This window comes from Electrona antarctica, assembly GCF_951216825.1.
Source record: "Electrona antarctica genome assembly, chromosome: 20".
Classification (NCBI taxonomy): domain Eukaryota; kingdom Metazoa; phylum Chordata; class Actinopteri; order Myctophiformes; family Myctophidae; genus Electrona; species Electrona antarctica.
In genome coordinates this window covers 14604611-14624128 of record NC_136801.1, presented here as the reverse complement: position 1 = coordinate 14624128, position 19518 = coordinate 14604611, and the positions used below count along the sequence as shown (strand labels likewise).

General features: G+C 45.3%; 1 protein-coding gene across 2 annotated transcripts in view; it reads right to left on the bottom strand.

The window, feature by feature from the left end:
• Positions 1 to 4224: 4224 nt before the first annotated feature.
• Positions 4225 to 19518, bottom strand: part of nck1b (NCK adaptor protein 1b) — a 44562-nt gene continuing 29268 nt past the window's right edge. For both annotated transcript variants that reach the window (XM_079490340.1, XM_079490341.1), the window contains 2 exons: positions 5282 to 6039; positions 4225 to 5085 (listed from right to left, as the gene is read on the bottom strand). In XM_079490340.1, the coding sequence (XP_079346466.1) occupies positions 4885 to 5085; positions 5282 to 6039 (959 nt within the window). In that variant the 3' untranslated portion in view covers positions 4225 to 4884. The remainder of the gene's footprint in view (positions 5086 to 5281; positions 6040 to 19518) is intronic.

Genomic DNA, 19518 nt, shown 5'->3' with positions numbered 1-19518 from the left:
CACGATGTGTTCATGATTTGCAGCATTTTGTTTGAAACTGAACACTCCTGCTTGCTTTGGAAGCCAATCTTAGCCAATCAGGATGGAGTCTGAGAAATCTGAAAGACCCGTTTCGTTGAATGGCTCTAGAGAGACTGTGTACCAATTTGCGTGATGTTTGGACAAAATCTGTAGGTGTACTGTCCAAAAACTTGTTTTGCACAAAGCGGCCTCCTGGTGGCGCTATAACAGGCCGTTCTGGAAGTTTTGGGGCAGAGGTTCATCGTTGGCATCCAGGGAGTGTGTGTGCAAAATTTGGCATCGACCGGGTTAACGGTGCCAGAGATTAGCTGATCACAGACGGACGGACGGACGGACGGACGGAGTGCAAAACATAGTCTCTCCCCATGCCTTCGGCCTGGTGGAGACAACGACAGACTATAGTATGTCTTCCGAAACCATGAACTATAGCAGGTCGTTTGTTCTGGGGGGGCACTGGGGGGACACTTGGGGGACACTGGGGAGGCACTGGGGAGGCACTGGGGGGACACTGGGGAGGCACTGGGGGGACACTGGGGAGGCACTGGGGGGAACTGGGGAGGCACTGGGGGGAACTGGGGAGGCACTGGGCAGGCATACTATAGTATATCGTTTTTGGAGATTTTGGAGGATTTAAAAAAATGTGAAAAGCATGAAAAAGGCCATATAATATTATAGTACATGGTTTTGGAAGACATACTATAGTCGTTTTTCATAATTTTGGAGGATTTAAAAAAAAAAAGTGAAATTCATCAAAAAAGGACATACTATAGTTCATGTTTTCGGAAGACATACTATAGCAGGGGTATTCAATTAGATTAGGCCGGGGGCCACAACTGTGGAATGATTGTGTGTGGGGGGGCCGCACAGTGTGCGTGCGAAGCGCAAAAAATTGTGGGTTGATTGATTGATTGACACAAAGATTTATGTAATACATTTGTGCACAGTATGAGTATGAGTATGTCTATACAAGTATGCTACCTTAAAATAGATGGAAAGGCACTGGGGATTTACCAAAGGTGCTTTGGATTTACCAAAGGTGCTTTGGATTTACCAAAGGTGCGTTGGATTTACCAAAGTTACCAAAAGTGCGTTGGATTTACCAAAGGTGCGTTGGATAATTGGATTTACCAAAGGTGCGTTGGATTTACCAAAGGTGCTTTGGATTTACCAAAGGTGCGTTGGATTTACCAAAGGTGCTTTGGATTTACCAAAGGTGCGTTGGATTTACCAAAGGTGCGTTGGATTTACCAAAGGTGCTTTGGATTTACCAAAGGTGCGTTGGATTTACCAAAGGTGCTTTGGATTTACCAAAGGTGCGTTGGATTTACCAAAGGTGCGTTGGATTTACCAAAGGTGCGTTGGATTTACCAAAGGTGCTTTGGATTTACCAATGGTGCGTTGGATTTACCAAAGGTGCGTTGGATTTACCAAAGGTGCTTTGGATTTACCAAAGGTGCTTTGGAATTACCAAAGGTGCGTTGGATTTACCAAAGGTGCGTTGGATTTACCAAAGGTGCATGCTTTGGATTTACCAAAGGTGCTGCACAGGGCAGACACTGGGGAGGCGCTGGGGAGTGGGGAGGCACTGGGGAGTGGGGAGGCACTGGAGAGGCCCTGGGGAGGCACTGGGGGGACACAGGGGAGACACTGGAGAGGCACTGGGGAGGCACTCGGGGGACACAGGGGAGACACTGGGGAGGCACTGGAGGGACACTGGGGAGGCACTGGGGGGAAACTGGGCAGACACTGGGGAGGCACTGGCCACAACTGCGGAATGATTGTGTGTTGGGGCCGCACAGCGTGCGCGCAAAGCGCAAAAAATTGTGGGTTCTCAAAATGCATTTTGTGTTCGAACACAAAGATTTACAAATACATTTGTGCACAGTATGAGTATGTCTATACAAGTATATGCTACCTTTAAATAGATGGAGAAGCACTGGGGACAGTGGGGAGGCACTGGGGGGACACTGGGGAGTGGGGAGGCACTGGGGGGGACACTGGGGGGACACTGGGGGGCACTGGGGGGACACTGGGGAGGCACTGGGGGGACACTTCGGAAGACACACAGTATACAGTAGTAGTATGTCGTTTACGATTTTGGAGTATTTAAAAAAAAAAAGAAAAACATGAAAAAAAGACATATCATGACTCATTGGGACTCATTCCACAACCACAAAAGCAATAACACAGGGGACAGAGTGTGGGGAGAACAAGGATCCTTCCGCTGGCTGCAGAGGGCGGCAGGGAGAGGTCCCTGTCGCTGCTCCACCACCCAGAGATGTTCCGGGATTAAAGGAGCGAAACATCTGTAAAGGGTGGCTCCCGGCTGATGACCTGCAGCCGGCACCATGGCCCAGCAAGTCTTCTCACTTGTGCTTACATCTATAGCAGGGGTATTCAACTAGATTAGGCCGGGGGCCACAACTGTGGGATGATTGTGTGTGGGGGGCCACACAGCGTGCGTGCAAAGCACAAACATTTGTGGGTTCTCAAAATGCATTTTGTGTTCAAAAACAAAGATTTATGTAATACATTTGTGCACAGTATGAGTATGTCTATACAAGTATATGCTACCTTTAAATAGATGGAGAAGCACTGGGGACAGTGGGGAGGCACTGGGGGGACACTGGGGAGTGGGGAGGCACTGGAGAGGCACTGGGGGGACACTGGGGGGCACTGGGGGGACACTGGGGAGGCACTGGGGGGACACTTCGGAAGACACACAGTATACAGTAGTAGTATGTCGTTTACGATTTTGGAGTATTTAAAAAAAAAAAGAAAAACATGAAAAAAAGACATATCATGACTCATTGGGACTCATTCCACAACCACAAAAGCAATAACACAGGGGACAGAGTGTGGGGAGAACAAGGATCCTTCCGCTGGCTGCAGAGGGCGGCAGGGAGAGGTCCCTGTCGCTGCTCCACCACCCAGAGATGTTCCGGGATTAAAGGAGCGAAACATCTGTAAAGGGTGGCTCCCGGCTGATGACCTGCAGCCGGCACCATGGCCCAGCAAGTCTTCTCACTTGTGCTTACATCTATAGCAGGGGTATTCAACTAGATTAGGCCGGGGGCCACAACTGTGGGATGATTGTGTGTGGGGGGCCACACAGCGTGCGTGCAAAGCACAAACATTTGTGGGTTCTCAAAATGCATTTTGTGTTCAAAAACAAAGATTTATGTAATACATTTGTGCACAGTATGAGTATGTCTATACAAGTATATGCTACCTTTAAATAGATGGAGAAGCACTGGGGACAGTGGGGAGGCACTGGGGGGACACTGGGGAGTGGGGAGGCACTGGAGAGGCACTGGGGGGACACTGGGGGGCACTGGGGGGACACTGGGGAGGCACTGGGGGGACACTTCGGAAGACACACAGCATACAGTAGTAGTATGTCGTTTACGATTTTGGAGTATTTAAAAAGAATTGAAAAACATGAAAAAAATACATATCATGACTCATTGGGACTCATTCCACAACCACAAAAGCAATAACACAGGGGACAGAGTGTGGGGAGAACAAGGATCCTTCCGCTGGCTGCAGAGGGCGGCAGGGAGAGGTCCCTGTCGCTGCTCCACCACCCAGAGATGTTCCGGGATTAAAGGAGCGAAACATCTGTAAAGGGTGGCTCCCGGCTGATGACCTGCAGCCGGCACCATGGCCCAGCAAGTCTTCTCACTTGTGCTTACATCTATAGCAGGGGTATTCAACTAGATTAGGTCGGGGGCCACAACTGTGGGATGATTGTGTGTGGGGGGCCACACAGCGTGCGTGCGAAGCACAAACATTTGTGGGTTCTCAAAATGCATTGTGTTCAAAAACAAAGATTTATGTAATACATTTGTGCACAGTATGAGTATGTCTATACAAGTATATGCTACCTTTAAATAGATAGAGAGGCACTGGGGAGGCACCGGGGGGACACTGGGGAGGCACTGGGGGGGGACACTGGGCAGACACTGGGGATTTTAAAAATGTGAAAAAAGGACATAGTTCATGGTTTCGGATGTTAATCGTATGTTGTTTATCATGATTTTGGAGGATTTCAAAAAAATGTGAAAATCATGAAAAAACGACATACTATAGTTCATGGTACAAGACATCATACACAGAATCATATTTCTCACCTGTAATCATTGGATCATCGTCAAAAGCAAATCCACCGCAGAGTGAACAAATAAATTCTTCCAATAAATATACTTTGGTCACTTATTTTTATTCATGATTAGCAGTTAGCAAAAGCTGTGGAATATTGTGTCCACACCATAGCATTTTATGAAGAATGAGTTAAGACAGACAAACACAAAAAAATGAGTTGAAATGTAAAGAACTTCAGGCTAAACTCTGTATTTGCAGACGTCCATCATCTGAAGACGCTTCATTCTGTTGTTGTCGAGTGCGGGATAGAGTTAAAAATCAAATCATCACATTTTTTAAAAAGAAACTGTTAAAAAGAATATATATTATCAACAACAACAAAAAAAGAAAACTAAATGTAGATCTAATAGGTGTCAAGGTGGAAATACATGGCATTGCCTATGACCTAAACACATCTGGATATCTTAGAACGGCCGACCAAGAGGTCTGTAGTCCACTCTCTCGGGAGTCCAAAGTCTTTTATCTCCCTCCATCCGTTTCTCTTTCTCTCTCGGTTTACTTTCTCCCCGGTCTCCTCTTGGAATGCTCACAATTTCCAGCACATACGTCCTGATATTAAGTCTTCAGGTGTTTTGAGTTTTGAATGTTAGTGTGTGTCCTTGTGTGTGTAGTTTGTGTGCACAAGTTAATGTTTGTGTGTGTGTGTGTGTGTGCGCGCGCGCATGTGTGCGAGTGTCTTATGTCTGTAAGTGAGAGAGATCAGGAGGAGGCAAGCGCCTTGATCAGGTACAGTTTGTCCCCCTGCTCGCTGGTGAAGATGGGGGCCTTTTTGTAGTGTTCCACCAGCTCCTCCATAGAGTTGAACTTGCGCTGTCCGATGCAGTAGAGGCTTTCCTTCAGCTGCACTTTGAAATGCTTGTTCTTGCCCTGCGCTTTCAGGGAGATGGAGAAGTCGTTTGGCTGCAACACAGTGAGGGAGGAGAGAGGAAAAAGTTGAACATTAGCCTTCAAGTTAATAATTAAAGCAATTGTTAGAGGCACACAAGGTAAACAGATGGTACAGTACATATGCACTGCATGAGTGTTGATTTTACTCTAATCTCAAATCAATCAATAAATAACCAGACATGACATTGCGTTGGCTACTGGTACTGACCGATGACTCGCTGTCACGGATGAGGAAGTCTCCCTCGGAGCCTCGCTGGTTGAGGGCCACCTCGGCCTGGTGGCGCGTCACCTTGCCGTAGTACCACTCCTTCCCCGCGAAGCGCCCGACGGTCGACGGCGAGATGTAGTCACAGTCAGGCGTGGGCGGCCCGGCGGGCGCTGCCAAGGGATTGTGGGGGGTGGAGGTGGAGTCCATCACCGTGACGTAGTTCTTGGGCACCAAGCCCAGCTGCCCGTCCGCCTTGCGGCACTTCCACCACTCGGGGTCGTTCTCGGGCTTCTCCACAACGTCCATCACCTCGCCCTTCTCAAAGTTCAGCTCCTCGTCGTTGCCCGAGTTGAACGGATAGAGCGCCTGCACCGTGTGCAGCACCCGGTTGCCGTTCGCGGCGCTGTTCGCCACCGTGAACAGCTTCTCCGTTAGCGAGCCCGTTGGGTCGCCCATTCCGCCCACGCCGCCCCCCGCCGTCCCGTCCATGTCCTCCGTGACGTAGTTGGAGGGGAACCAGCCGCACCGGCCGGTGTAGCTGCCGCGCCACCAGCCGTCACTGCACTTCTCCATCACCACCACCCGCGTGCCTTTCACCAGCGACAGCTCGTCCTCGCGCTCTGCAGTGTAGCTGAACTTGACCAGGGCGGGCAGGTTGAGGTCGTACAGCCGCTCGCCGTTGTCCGCGTACATGTCCGCGTCAGCATTGGAGGCCGTCTCCCTCATCCCCGCCTTTCTGCTCTTCACCTTTCCGATTCCTAGAGAGAAAAAACACAGAGGGACACAGTGTGTTCGTCATGGTGCTTTTACAGTCAGAGAATGGAATGAAATGAACCACAGCAAAACATCTAAGTATGTAGGTTGGAGAGGCTTATTGTCAGTACCATCAGCCGAGAATGCGGGCGTCTATCTCCGTTTCAATGCACTAGACCAGTAGTTCTCAAACTTTTCAGGCCGTGACCCCACAAAATAATCATATTTGAACTGGGGACCCCCCCACCCCGACAAGCACTTGGAATTGTAGGAGTTGAGGCATTATACAGATAAATATTGAATTTGTGAAAATAGCAGATCTACAAGCTCGCAACGTGAGGTGTAATGAGCAGGTAAATCGGCTATTTTCACAATTTCTGCCTCTTTTACCGGTATTTGACCAATCTGGCCAAAATTTTACCAGTTTGTTGATTACTTTTGATGCAGTAATGGTCTTTTTTTCCATTTCATTTTTTTGGGGTATTAAAAAGGTCTTAAAAGTCCTTCAATTGTCACTTTACTGTCATCTGGAAACCCCCCATCCCCTCCCCCCGGGGCTGCACTAGACCCCTGGGAGATGGTTTGCTGAGGTGGAGTGCAACACCTACCTAACATCAGCTCACAGTACTTACTGCATGTCTTACGCTACCCAAGCCGTGCTACTTTGGCCAGATTGGCCAGAAATGAACCCAGGACATTGTGCTACCCAGAAACTGTTAAATACTATGCTCAATATATATAGCCTGAAGCTTTATGTAATTAAGGGGATCTACAAATAGGTCCAAATGATGAGTTTGTTATAAAAAGAAGACACAAGCCCTGATGAAGCTGTACACAAAGATTTTATACCTGCGCTATGGAATACAAGAAAGCAATTTAGCCCTATGAACTATTTAGTTCTTTGGCATTAACAAACAAATTTCACCGACTTTTTTTGTTTTTTTATTTACTTCTGTAAGCCTGTGATGTGACAATAAGGCTGCTCAGCTCACCAGTGTTGGTCCATAGCTTAAAAATGTTTTATTAGTAAAGGACAAACAAATGCCTGACACTGTACGTTGGACACTGCATACTGTACATGGAAAGATATAGCCTCACCTATACTGGCCTAAAGTGTCTGTCTGGCTCAGTAATAACTAAGGCGTAAGGGCTGGTACAAATAATGATTTTTTTCTGGCATCTGCAACATGTATCGATATCAAAGCTACAGTAAAGTAGTGAGTAAACATGCCGATATCGGAGGAAAGTCAGAAGAAAATCGGAGCCAATACTACTCCTAAGCACATTGCACGAATTTCAGCATTTATTGCTTGACTTGTGTCATCTGTACACTGTTGTGAAACAACAACTCTCATCATCACGCTATTATCCCCCCCCCCCCCACACACACACACACACACACACACACACACACACACACACACACACACACACACACACACACACACACACACACACACACACACACACACACACACACACACACACACACACACACACACACACACAAGACCTTTGAATATAGCAGGCAGCAATAATAAGCATTAGAGGTTGTGTTGAAATACAGGGAGGGTTGAGTGGGCGAGTAGAGTCGACCTTATTATCACTCCCTCACCACATTACAGTACCTAGAGGCCTTTAACCCCCACGCCTTCCCAAAGCATTCCTGGGGATTAGGTCGAGCGTCTAAAGAAATGAAATGGCAATAGACCATATGCACACGTTGGTCATTTGGCTCTTACATCATGCTCAGGGGTGGAAAGGATATTGAAAGGATATTGAATGAGATTAAAACGTTTCCTGACATAGGCCTATGAACAAGGTAAAAAAAACCCTGAAAGGATAAACTACTTCAAACTACTATATATTTCTTTTTAACATCATGCAGACATCTAGACAGCCACAGTGTGCAAAACTAGGGTGCATGAGTTTGGCCAGCTAAAATGTCACAATGCAATGTGAAATAATGACTTCACAAATTCACAGTGTGTTCAAGTTCATGGGACAAATCTTGCGCGCCGCCTTACCCCTCATTTCTAAACTTATTAGCCATATTTTACTATTTTTAAAAACATTTTAAAATAGCCGATCTATCAACACATTTTGAGCTTGTAGATTGGCTATTTGAACTATTTTAAAATGTTTTCCAAAATAGTAAAAAATGGTAAAGAAGTTTAAGGATAAGGGGAAAGATAGGGCCCTGAGTCTACATGCTACAACATCCTGAGATATGAATAGCATCAACTGAAGACTCTCACAACGAAAATATTTTCGTCTGGTACGGCGCCGAGATGGCCAGTATCATACACCTTTAGGGAAACAGGAATCAGAAACAAAGATGGAGAAATTATAACACAAACACTGATTCTAGCAAAACAAATGAAAAGACAACAATGAAATTAAATTGTTTGACGACATCAATTCTGTTTAGGTAGGCTCAGTGAACTATAGAGCGTCGCAGTCCCGCCTCCTACCCTGGACCAGGAAATGATTCTCCGTTCATTTTCCTCAGACACATTTCAGAAAGTATTTATTTAAAGACGTTTACGCCGCGGACAAAGCCAACTCGAGTCGTGACAAATCATGACAACAAACACATTTTTTTGGGCCGAACAAATAATTAGAAAGAAGAAAGAAACGGCAGGTTACAACACTTTTTTTGTTGTTTTTCTTCTTTGTAATTATTTGTTTGGTCCAAAATATTGTTTGTGTTGTCATGAGTTGTCACGACTCGAGTTGGCTTTGTCCGCGGCGTAACCGTCTTTAAATAAATACTTTAAGAAATGTCTATGGGAAAAATGCATTGGGTTTCATTTCCTGGTCCATGGTAGGGGGCGGGACTGCGACGCTCTATTATGCCAAATAGTGTGAGTTGTTTTTGCAGAAAACGAAGGGAAAAAAAGTGTGTTTACGATGTTACTAAAGTACTGGAACATTCACTCAACTGTATCGCGAAACAGCCAAGAACCCACTGACAGCACGTACTGTAATTACATATCCCTCCTTCTTGTTGCTTGCTAACAATCTAGCTAGCTCCTCTGCACTCCAGTCCAGCTGTGAGTAAACTAGCTGCCTCACCTCTGACTTTGCAGGCAAAAAAGGGGCCAGTCACATTTCTGTGGCACTAATCCCATTGTGTTAATCACCTCGGTTGCCCTGACATCTCTCCACCAGCCTGAGCGGCTCTGGCCCCACACCGCAGCTCTCCCCTTTCCTACTGCCAACACTCTCTCCCTCCTTTCCATTGCTCTGTCTCCTGTCTCACACATTCTCCACCCGGTCCTTAATCTCTCTCCTGTTTCGTTCCCTCTTCTTTACCCTCCCAGCTCCGCGTTAACACGACTGAGTTGATAAGTGTGTTGATTATGCAAAGGGCATATTTATCAACACTGCATCAACAGCGGTTTAGCAAAGGACTAGTTTGTCTTTTTGCTCTTTGTCCAAATGTCAGACGATGAAAGAGGTACACACACACACACACACACACACACACACACACACACACACACACACACACACACACACACACACACACACACACACACACACACACACACACACACACACACACACACACACACACACACACACACACACACACACACACACACACACACACACACACACACACACACACACACACACACGTGTTGACAGTGACCAAAGGTTTGTCTTATAGTTGCACAATTCTACACTATGTAGGATTGTGCCTAGTCACACCAGCTCTGCTCTGTGACCAACCTAGATAGAAGGGGGATTACTGAGGCCCACTGGCCTCTCCTCGAGCTACAGAGCCCTGAAGCCTAGCTTTAGCATGCTTGTGGTCATACTCATACTGGACAGGAATTTCCCTCTTGGCAGCCTGGCGGGTTAACCAGCATATGAAACGCATACAGTACATGCATACTGTAGATAGCACAGTGACAACACCAGGGCTGCCCACTTTCCAAGAGGAGACTCAGCAAAATCCAGAGGGTCCAGTTTTACATTTTAAAAGTTGAATTAATAACTAGAGATGTAACGATACCATTTCTTCAATTCTGATACCCATAACTTGGCGTATCGATCGATACCGAGTACCGCTCCGATACAAATGTCTAATTGAAACAAATCTAGGACAATGGTTCTCAAAGTGGGGTCCAGGGACTATCTGGGTTCCTTCAGGTGGTTCCGAATACATATAATAATGCTCCAATTACAGGTCTGTAACTCAGAGTGTACAAATGGACACATTTAACCACTCAGAGTTATGGGTGTCCTTGAAATAAAACGTTTGGAGAACCGCTGATCTAGGAATTAATCAAAATGCTATTAATAATTGTTAAAGTGCAGCTACAAGTCAGTAAAATAATAATGCACAGTACAGTTAAGGGCCTTGCAAACGGGGAGTGATAAAACGCGCCTATAGTTCATTTTCAATGAGACTTGTGTTTTTGCTCGGAGAAGTCGCGGTGCGACAACGCTAGCGTATTTACGTGAGCACGGTCCCGGGAATTTGTTGCGCGCGTGCTCGTTACGTGCACACGCCCTCGACTAACCATACCTGGATTCTGTTTAGCAGTTGCGTTGTTGTGCCCCTCTTCAACAAATGGTAAATGGTGCATTTATATAGCGCCTTTATCCAAGGCGCTTTACAGAGATTGTGCATTACATTCACCCATTCATACACCGATGGCAGCGGAAACCATGCAAGGCACCAACTAGCACATCGGGAGCAATAAGGGGTTCAGTGTCTTGTTCAAGGACACTTCGACAGTAACTCTGGGGGAGCCCGGGTTTGAACTGGCAACCTTGCGGTTCCCATCCAGGCACTCTACCCCTGAGCCACTGCCGCCCCAACAGACCTGGAGGAGACCTGTGTTGATCCAGGCAACAACGCCTGCGTTCCTCACTTCACGTTTGCAAGGCCCTTAAGAGTATAAAACAACTGAAGCATTAAAGAAAATTACTAAATGTGACAAATGATGTGGTATTGGAATGGCACAGACTGAAGGCTTGAGCAACCACAGTCACAGGCCATCATAAGTGGCATCATAAGTGGCAGCGGTGGCCGAACGGATAGCGGCGCGGTCTAGATACCGGAAGGTTCCCAGTTCGAACCAGCCGTCCGACACGTTAAAATTACCACCGCTGAAATGCCCTTGAACAAGGCATCAACCACTACGATGAAATGTGTTCTATGAGCAGGGCCTGGCTGGAAACAAGTTCTTGAGCTTAGCCCAGATACCCTGGGTAAATATAGATTTCATTTCATTTCATTTCATTTCATTTCATTTCATTTCATTTCATAAAACATACCGTAGGCTACTTTTGGATAATGGAACCTAAAGGGTTCATTTGTACACTCTCAGAGTTACACACCTGTAAGGGTCCATTTGGAACTCCCTGAACGAACCCAGATAGTCCCTGGACCCCACTTTGAGAACCACTGGTAAAGATGATGGTATAGCTACATCTCTAAAAGTAATACCTACATGCATCGATCACATTTCTGTCAGCACAAACCTGTGGGCGGTCACCAAATAACTATTTGACGTAGTAGCCCAGTAGGCCAACAGCAGCAGACCAGACATAGCTAAGACTAGAGGCAGACTTCGATAGCAGACACAAAGAGCAGATGAAAGCAGCGACTCTTTATTTCTGATTACGTTCGCAAAGGCTGTTGCTTGCATAATCAAAAATCAGCTTGGTGAAATTACACAGGAAGGCAGGGTGTAGTCCACAGGGACAGTCCTGAGAGAATGATGCGTGCATACAGTGTGTCCAGTGTGTGTCGTGTGTACTGTATGTGTGTGTGTGTGTGTGTTTTCTGAGCAGCAAGAACATGACTAATGTAATGACGCCACACTAGATCTTCTTCACCGCAGATAAATTGTCGCTGAAAGGTTGCCTGTGACTCAACAACACAGTCGAGGCAAATTTCATGGTAGAGCTGCAAGTTCAGAGTCAAAGTGCTTCCAGGTAGACCCTATCATTAGTCGCATAACTACAGCCTCCAGACATAGAGTTAGGACTGCTGTCTATGGCTACGTCTAGTTATGTTATGCCATCATCCCTGCTTAACAGAGGCCAACGTCAAATCAGACAAAGGAACAAAAAAAACAAAAATGGAATTGGGTGGGAAATCGATCCATACAATGAAACCCGATGGGAGAAGGAAACCTACAAAAGTTATTTTAAGAATCTCTTTGATAAAAGCTGAATTAGCTGATGTCTGCCAACATAACTTGCCTTCATTTCAGCCACCCTTCAATGTGAGATGAGGGCAAAGAAAGGATAGAAATTCCAAAATGAGATTGATCGAACACAAAAAACAAACAAACAAAAAAGGACCCAGCATGATTGCCCAAGTAATTTTTTTGGTCAAATTAACCTTTATCCCTGTCCTCAGCCTATCAGAACGCTTGTTACATTACAAAACGTTCTGCCAAAGTTATTTTAAAGTCAACTTTTTGACTTAAGCAGAAATTATTTTTGCATTCAAGCAAAGAATTATTTTTCCCCTCATGATTGCCTAAGTCAAATAGATGACTTATGCAGATGTGATTTTTAATTTCTTCTTTTTTTAATCTGAAAATCTTAATATGACGTAGGCAATTATGCTATGAGGCCAATGGAATGCAAGTGGGGAAGGAAATAAATGAGAGTTAGAAGGTGCAGGTGCAAGCTCCAGGATACATGCAGCACAGTTGGAAATGAAATGACCTAGTTAGCTCCAAACAAAAGTTCAGAGGTGAGCTCCGCATGAAAACAACCTCTTTTAGCTTAAATTGGGTACATCTAAACTTGGGCTTCCTGGTCAGGTGACATCAGGGTGCTGCTATTATCGCACGTGCTATCGCTGGAATTGACTCGATGCTTCCTGACGCAGTCAAATGAACGCTTTGCATTAAGCAAGCATGGAACTCCAAACTGCTACATTGGCTCCCTGCAAAGGGGAATGGACGATTTGCATTCCTTATCAAAGTCGGCCATCTTGCTCTTACTTAATATTTGAGGGGTGTGAACCTCTACCCCGTTGGGATAGGGTTACACACTCCCAAGTTATGAAGAAACAGCAAACGTTTCTCTGGGGTCCCCAGCCAGCCAACAGATGTTTTGGATCAAGTGTCCTTACTGATCAGTGACAACTTTAATCAATCGTAGATAGATTATGTGTTGATGAGTTATGTTAAATGAATATACTCATTGACTTAAAACTGCATGGTGAAACAGGTGACGTCTGACTTTTAGCACACAAATGAACGTAAACAAGATGGACGCATACGTTCCGGATCTTCTCCCGAATTAAAATAGGTAAAATAAAGACAGTTATGTTAACTATTGAACCGGGTTATGTAATGTTATACATTGGCATAATCGATCCACTTTGCTGTCATTATTTGTGTGCTTAAAAGTGTGACTTTGAGACCTGTCTGACCATGAAATATAAATCAATGGGGAGATTAAGCAAGATACTGCAAATTATAATATAAATAAGTTGCTTGTCCTATTATCCTGAAACCAACAAACCAAGCTCACTTTCAAAGCTTACACTTCTGGTGTACCTTAGGGTAGTGGTTCTCAAACAGTTTTGCCTCAAGTCACCCCTATAAATAATGTATCATCCAATGCACCTCTGAATGACATTGTTCATTTTTAGAACCTCAGGTCAGGTCATATTATGCTAAGTAAATATGTGAATCTTTCCTTTAAGATACAGTACGTCACAAGGGAAACTTGAGAGAATATTTGTTTCCTTTAGGACAGATTGAAAAGAGACGTTTTTCAGTTAAACCACTTGAAACACAGAATCCCTATTCTGGGGGGGTCGCCAAAAATAGCCAATCCACAAGCTCACAACGTGTCACAACGTGACGTGTTGTGATCTTACACCGGGGCTCCACCGGGCGCGTCAGCGTCGCGTCTCCGTCACCGTCACCGTCAGGGAATGTTCCCTTTTTAATCAATGAAGGGTGGCTCCACTGCCCGCGTTGCGTGACATTAACGTGTGCATTAAAATTGAACCGGAGACGCAACGCGTCCGGTGGAGCCCTGGCGTTAGATAGATCTGCTATTTATGGTGAATAGACTTGGTGTACTGTAGGCTGAAAAAGAAAGCACCAAGTAAAGTGTGACTTACGTCTGTCATTGCGACTGTAGGTCGCACTTACCATGAAAACCTGCATATCATTGTTAGTTAAGCCTCCATATATGGTCACGCCTCGTGACATCACACCTCCATATATGGTCACGCCTCATGACATCATGCCTCCATATATGGTCACGCCTCATGACATCATGCCTCCATATATGGTCACGCCTCGTGACACGTCATGACACCATATATGGACATCTATATATATATATATATATATATATATATATATATATGAAGATCACGACACTGACCTAATCCAACGCTGGATAATCATACATGGAGAAGACTGGATCATCACCTAGATCTGCATATATGGAGCCAGCCAGCAACTCTACATCTGACCTCAAACCCTTAGATCTCCATATATGTAGCTGACCTGTTGTTGATACTTCCCCACCCGTCCTTCCTGTTCTGACATTCCATATGTTGATATGACCTCATCAAACCCTGTACACTCAAGACACGCTCCATACTGTATATGGCCAGTACAGAAGTCATTCCATATGTTGATCTGACCCCGAATGCCAAAGCACCAGCGCTCGCCCAGCAGTCTGCCGTCACACAGGGGGATGCGAGGTCGCTTCGCGTCCTCAGGGGGTCTTACTGGTACTAATAGGACAAAGTTGTTAAGCCAAAGTGACATTGATAAATTCCAAATATTACCTCTGGACTTAATTGTGTCAAGTCACCTTACATGGCACCCGAAGGTGCCATGGCAACTTAGGGTGAAGAAACGCGGCCTTAGGCCACTGCCAAGCACATAGAGAAAAAAAAGAAGTATGACAAAGGAAAACACTGAAAGCTCAACAGTCACAGCATTTGTCAAACTGCTAAATCTATGGAATTCACTCCCTCCAAATGACGAGACATGGCCAAAGCATTTCCGGGGGTCCCCGGGCAAAAACGTTGAGAACCCCTGTACTACATGACTGGATGATGCAAAGGAGAAGTTCACACCAAGTTGGCAGTGTGTAAAATACAAATATGACGATAGCAGAAACACAGGTTGAGGATAGATCCTCAATCTGTGGAACAGGCCGCGTTCCGAGTAAAAGCGGCCATGTTGTTCCGGCACCCCAGAGCTCCTATTTTGAAGGACTTCCGGCACTGATTGTGTTAACCACTTCAACCCTATACATTTCGGCTATTTGAAAATAGCCGAACTACACGCTCACAATGCGTCACATTGTGAGCTTTTAGATCTGCCATTCTCAAAAGATTAGAAAAGTTGTGAAATGGGACATTATGCATAAGGAGTACTTTCTACTTTTGGTACTTGAAGTACATTTTGATGCCAATACTTAGACAGAGAGTCTGGTTCCGCTAACTCTACCTACGGAGCAGAGGAAGGACAATTCTGTCTTTCTGTCACCACACTTCCCTCCACCTACGGCCTAAACACCACCTACAACATTGTGTGTGTGTGTGTGTGTGTGTGTGCATTCACACACGCCATGCGCTAGCCTAAGCCACAAGCTACTTGGAAGAAGCCTTTCAAAATGGAGAAGGAAAATGAACTCATTGTGTACTGGAAATGCTTCCCTCTCTCCCCTCTCTCTCCACGTCAAACGCTCTTTCCTGCGAGTTTCCTGAGAAGAGGATGCTGAGATCAACGGAAGCGCTATTGCATCAAATGCCAGTAAATCAGAAAGAGGAAAAAAGAAAACAGACTGACAAAACAAAACAAAAAGAATTGACTGTATACTTGTACTTGTTTATGCGACAAACAAGTTCACTTTTTCTTTTAAAAGAGGAGGTAAGCCAGCAGGGAGCAGACGAAAGTGCTGGGGGAGTTTATTCGGACTACACAGCGAGAGACAGGAACTGGGGTTCTCGTTTTCAACGCTGGCCTCCCTGTCCTGGCTGGCTGTCCATTGTCTGCCAGGGCCCTCTCTCGACCCCTCCGCTTCCCTCCTTTGGAGGGCTCTTCCTCTGTGGGCGACAACACCCCGTCCCCGCGTCAGCCTGTCTGACAGTGCCTGAACATCCCCTCATCCAATAGACCAACTACAAAATAGGAACGCTTAGTATTTTCGAGGGGAAAGATACATTTTTTCCTGGTTTTGACTTGGAACCTAGATATGAACCCATTAAGACCTGGAGCCGATTCTACAAAAATGTCTTCTACACCCACAGTTTTCTGAAAAACCTATGTTGCTATATCTCGTCGCTGTCAGACAGAAACCTCCATATGTTTTTTGAAAATGAATGCCTTACTTGATCATAATGCAGTCACACAAAAGCATCAAAAGTAGCAAATCCACAAGTTCAAAATGTGGCATGAAGCAATGTGTTTTAGGCATGTCAACCTGTTACTTTTGAACTTGAATGCTAAAAAGTAATACTTTTGGACATATGAGATTTCTACCCGACAGACGATATAGCTCAAATCTAAAATGACAAAGATGCTTTCCCGGTTTTAAATCTAGCTTTCCTCTTAACAGTTGACGGTCGGACAATGTATAATATCCTGAAAATAGTCACTTGGTCATATTCTAGTCGTGTTGTATTACCTGAGCCATTTCAATTATTACTCAGCAACAGTCAACCATTTGTGCGTGAAATAGCAAAATGGATTATCTTGTTTGTTTGTTTATTCCATCAACAAATAGCTCACTGCTATTTTCGATGAATGTTCGCCTATTATGACATGCCCTGTATAGAGCGTCGCAGTCCCGCCCCCTACCATGGACCAGGAAATGATTCTCCGTTCATTTTCCTCATAGACATTTCAGAAAGTATTTATTTAAAGACGTTTACGCCGCGGACAAAGCCAACTCGAGTCGTGACAAATCATGACAACAAACACAATTTTTTGCATTGGGATTCATTTCCTGGTTCATGGTAGGGGGCGGGACTGCGACGCTCTATAGAGTCCATGGGGTTAATGTATGCATCTCTGAAAGTGCCTTCAGGCCTCTGAAAACTCAGTGTCACATGTTCCACACACATACTACAACCAGATGGCAGTCAATATGGCAACACGCATTCACTTGAGCACAGAGCATACGCACAGAATGCCACTATGATCGCCTGGAGAAGACACAGGATGTGAACAGAATGTGTGCACGGTTCGGAGTGTTCCACAGAGGTGGAGGTCGCTAAACTATTTTGTTGACTAAAACTAGAATACACTGTTAGGGAGGGACTAGTGGAGAAACAATCCAGTAGAACTATAAGACAAGATGTCTTATGTTTGGTTGCGCTCGGGTGTTGTGCTCTGAAAATAGCACACAACCAAGTGCGTGCTATGTGTAAAGCCATTACGACACCATCAAGGCCCGCCAAAATACACTAAAACTTTTCAGATGAACTAAATCAAAGTGTGCTGACAAAAAAAAATAAGACTGGTGGAGGTTTCCCCTCTTCTAAAACCCTGCAGGTTCAATCAAGGTCTGTTGTGCCAACATGGCTGACTGATAGCCACGCAGAAGGGAAATGCACAGGTCTCTTTCAACTTCAGCTGTCTGAGACATCAAAAGCACTCAAGCATCAGTCTCTGTGATGAAGGAGAGGCAGAGAGGAGAGAGGCAGAGCACTGCAGATGTTTTTACTGCTCTGGAATCTTGCTTTGTTGATGTACAGCGCTTCAGATACTGTGCTTAGCAGAAGAACCCTCAAAACAAAAGGATTGTCTTATTAATTGGCTGATTGCACAGTGTATGATGGCTATCATCATGCAAACCGATCCATAATACATAACTCCAAGCCTGTTTATTCATTATCAAAGGAAAAGGAACATCTTTCAAATTGAACTTATTGTACCGTCCGGTAGCTTTACTAGCTTATATCAGGGTCGAAATCACATACACTGAACTATATCTGACGAGCAAATGACGGCAGGCTATCCCCGTCCATCAGACAAATGGAGCAGTCCTGTATAGGGATGGAGCCCGAAAATCGGGTCGGTTCTGCATTTATCGAGACCCGAGTATCAATAAGCGCTTGGCTTGTCGAGCCTCTTATCGGGTATAGCCGCGGCTGACGTCATGGGCCGCTCGCTATAAAGGGGGCTGGGACGCGACGGGTGGTTGCGTGGTTCGTCATTGTTTGCCGTGGTGGAAGTATGGTGAAACGGGTGAAAAGTTTGGTAACATTCAAAGAAAAGACAAGAGGGGAGCTAAATGCAATAATGTAGCCTACCACAGTTGTTGCATGCACGAAAGGGAGCATTTCGACAATGCATAGACATCAGTCCATAATGCATTGTATTAAACCCAAATGCGATACCTTTGCATGTCTGCACCGAGTCGAAACAACACGGGAGCTTCAGCTGCTGCAGCGGAACAACCATCCTCCTCTTCCACCCAACGCATGTTGTGCTTACCGTTGCCATAAATTATTAATCCAATTCAGTGTGTGCGTGTCTGTGTAAGTGTGTAATGTGTAATGTGTATACACCTTAGAACTGTTTATTGGCATACAAACTCTCACAACTGGCCAATAAAAATAAGGTTCTGTTCTTTCCACAAAATAATAGCAAATGCTCGATAGTGGGCTCGATAAGGACCCGGCTCAATAAGCCTGCTCGATAAGGTGATCGTTATCAATAAAACCTTAACGAGCTCCATCCCTAGTCCTGTAGATGTTTTCCACACTTTGTCCTCATCTGCGAGCACATTTACGACGTTGGCTACTCTTCAACGACGCCTGCCATATGCATCGCTTCCTCTTATGCAATGCTTAATGGCAGAAGACACAGGAAAACAAAAGATGGGCGGATGGCTTTATGAAAAACATAATAGATTTTTTTGATAATAACTATTTGGTCAGATTGTCATGCCAACCTTTGAAGAAACAGAGGAGAGGCATGACAAAAGACCAAGTGGCAGAAAGACCAAAAACAGACAGACGATGATCAACAATGATTCAACTTCCTTTCAGCATCTCTACTTCCTCTCTGCTGCTCCACACTCCTCCACAGCACCGGGAGAAATGTGGCTCGAATTAGTGCTTCCGCTCGCTGGGGAGGCCAAAACACAGGAAAAGGCAGGGAGGAGGGCGGGAGGGGGGGGATAGACTAGCTAGCTCTGAAGTTTAGACAAGCAACAGTGTTTGTTAGCTCATCCCTATGGTTTTTACTAGCCTTTAAATTCATCATATAACACTCTCTCAAAGACTAGTACAACAGCAATCAGTCTGGTGTATGGACACACACACAGTGTGTGAGGGCAGAGAGGCAGAGACACACAGACGGATGGACAGAAGAGACCACTCAACGGTTACAAGGTACGATTACAACACAGACGCACGGCGGAGCCCTTTGAAAAAGTGTGTCAGCGTGGCTGTAAAGTATCCACGGCCCTTCGAGCTGCCTGTGTAATGACATTCCTCTGATAACTGA